Source organism: Arachis duranensis, chromosome 2 (genome assembly GCF_000817695.3).
Source record: "Arachis duranensis cultivar V14167 chromosome 2, aradu.V14167.gnm2.J7QH, whole genome shotgun sequence".
In the NCBI taxonomy this organism is placed as follows: Eukaryota; Viridiplantae; Streptophyta; class Magnoliopsida; order Fabales; family Fabaceae; genus Arachis; species Arachis duranensis.
The window spans coordinates 57862934-57865004 of record NC_029773.3 but is presented as its reverse complement, the minus strand read 5'-3'; the positions used below and the strand labels follow the sequence as shown (position 1 = coordinate 57865004).

Sequence of the window (2071 nt, the reverse complement as noted above, 5' to 3'; positions counted from 1 at the left end):
GTTATGACGTGTTTTGGGCGTTCAACTCCGGATCATGACGTTTTTCTGGCGTTTAACTCCAGACAGCAGCATGAACTTGGCGTTTAACGCCAAGTTACGTCGTCATTCTTCAAATAAAGTATGGACTATTATATAATGCTGGAAAGCTCTGGATGTCTACTTTCCAACGCCGTTGAGATCCCGCCGATTGGAGTTATATAGCTCCAGAAATTTTATTTTGAGTGCAGGGAGGTCAGATTCCAACAGCATCAGCAGTCCTTTTGTCAGCCTTTTTCAGAGTTTTGCTCAAGTCCCTCAATTTCAGCCAGAATTTACCTGAAATCACAGAAAAACACACAAACTCATAGTAAAGTCCAGAAATGTGAATTTAACATAAAAACTAATGAAAACATCCCTAAAAGTAGCTCAAACTTACTAAAATCTATCTAAAAACAATGCCAAAAAGCGTATAAATTATCCGCTCATCAATTATAAACTAACAACATTCTAATAAATCATTAGAAACTAAATATACTATACTCACGCAATAAGTCATCCACATTACTAGGAAGATCAGGCTCTTTCTCTACAACCTCTTCAGTCACCCAGAAGTCAACTTGGCTGATACTTTCATAATCAATTGGATCATGTTGTGTCTTTTGCTTTCTTTTTTCTTTTTCCTTCCTAAAAAGTTAAATACAATATATGAAGATTTAATAATTTACAAATTTGTTATGATAAAGATTACAAATGAAACAATATGATATTTCATGAAATATATATTACCTGGATTTAAGACCCCAAATTATAGGTAACATAAACAATGTCATTCAGTCTATCATGCTCCAATCTATTTCTTCTTTTTGTATGAATCTGGTCAAAAAGGCTCCAATTTCTCTCAAACCCAGAAGAAGCAGATGCTTGGCTAAGAATGCGAACAGCTATCTTCTGTAGACATGGAGCAGAGCCTCCGAATAACCTCCACCATTCATCTACCAATTATAAAACCATAACATATTATAAGATATTAATTAAGAACATAGGAGCATAAAATAAGTTACTATTGATTAAACAAATATTCAACCATATTCTTACCAGGCTTAAGTTCAGATGCAGCTGGAATAACTTCTTGTCTATCAAAACTTTCCTTCCGATCTCTATATAAATGTATTTCTTTCATTGCCTGAACTGAATCCAAATTGTTACACTTGCAATACAAGGTAACAAGATCAAGCAAACCTTGCATAACATCAGGTGCTTCTTTATAATTTTCATTAAAAAAGAATTTAGGATTCAGGAAGTAAGCTGCCGCATGAAGATCTTTCTTCAAATGCTTGTCCCATCTTGAGTTGATAATATCTGTGTACGGCTGATATGCAGTCTTGGATTGCCTAAACATCTCCTTAATTGCATCTTCTGCCCTTAGCATTCCTTCATAAACATATCTCAAAGATGGGGGGTCATCAGCATCAATAACCCTCAGCAAGTAAATCAGAGGGCCCACAAGTTTACATACAGTAAAGCAATCGTCCCAAAATTTGGCGTCCAGAATAATAGCACTCACAGCTCTACCAGTAGCACTCCTTCCTAATTTGTGATCAGTGAAAATTGAATCTACAACCAATTGTTGCAACTCCTTTTTATGGTCAAAGATGCTCTTCAATGTAATAAACACAGTTGCAAACCGGGTTGCACCAGGACGTACAATTTCTCTCCAATGAGGTCTTTGTCTTAGCCAAGATAAGAAAACCGTATGATTGTACACAAATACTGTGATCTTTGAAGCACGAGTTGCAAGGTTAGAAATATGCGCCATGCTGCTTATATCTTTTAAAATAAATTAAGGCAATGAGCAGCACATGGTGACCAATAGATATTATCATATTTTCTATTGATAAGCCTACCAGCAGCAACATAATTGGCTGCATTGTCAGTCACAACATGCACAATATTATTTGGGCCAATCCATTCAATCACCTCAGAAAACAAAGTACACAAGTGTAAAGCATTTTTTACCATACTGGAAGCATCTACTGATTTCACAAAGCACAAACCTTTAGAACAATACACCAAGAAATTGATTAACGTTCTT

The 2071-nt window shown here is 35.6% G+C and overlaps 1 protein-coding gene across 1 annotated transcript in view; it reads right to left on the bottom strand.

Annotated features, from left to right (window-relative positions):
- Positions 1-1795, bottom strand: part of LOC107474553 (uncharacterized) — a 10263-nt gene extending 8468 nt beyond the window's left edge. The window contains exons 1-3 of the mRNA XM_052257835.1: positions 1075-1795; positions 779-971; positions 524-600 (exon numbers count right to left, since the gene is read on the bottom strand). Coding sequence (XP_052113795.1) covers positions 524-600; positions 779-971; positions 1075-1795 — 991 coding nt within the window. The remainder of the gene's footprint in view (positions 1-523; positions 601-778; positions 972-1074) is intronic.
- Between the last annotated feature and the right edge of the window lie 276 nt (positions 1796-2071).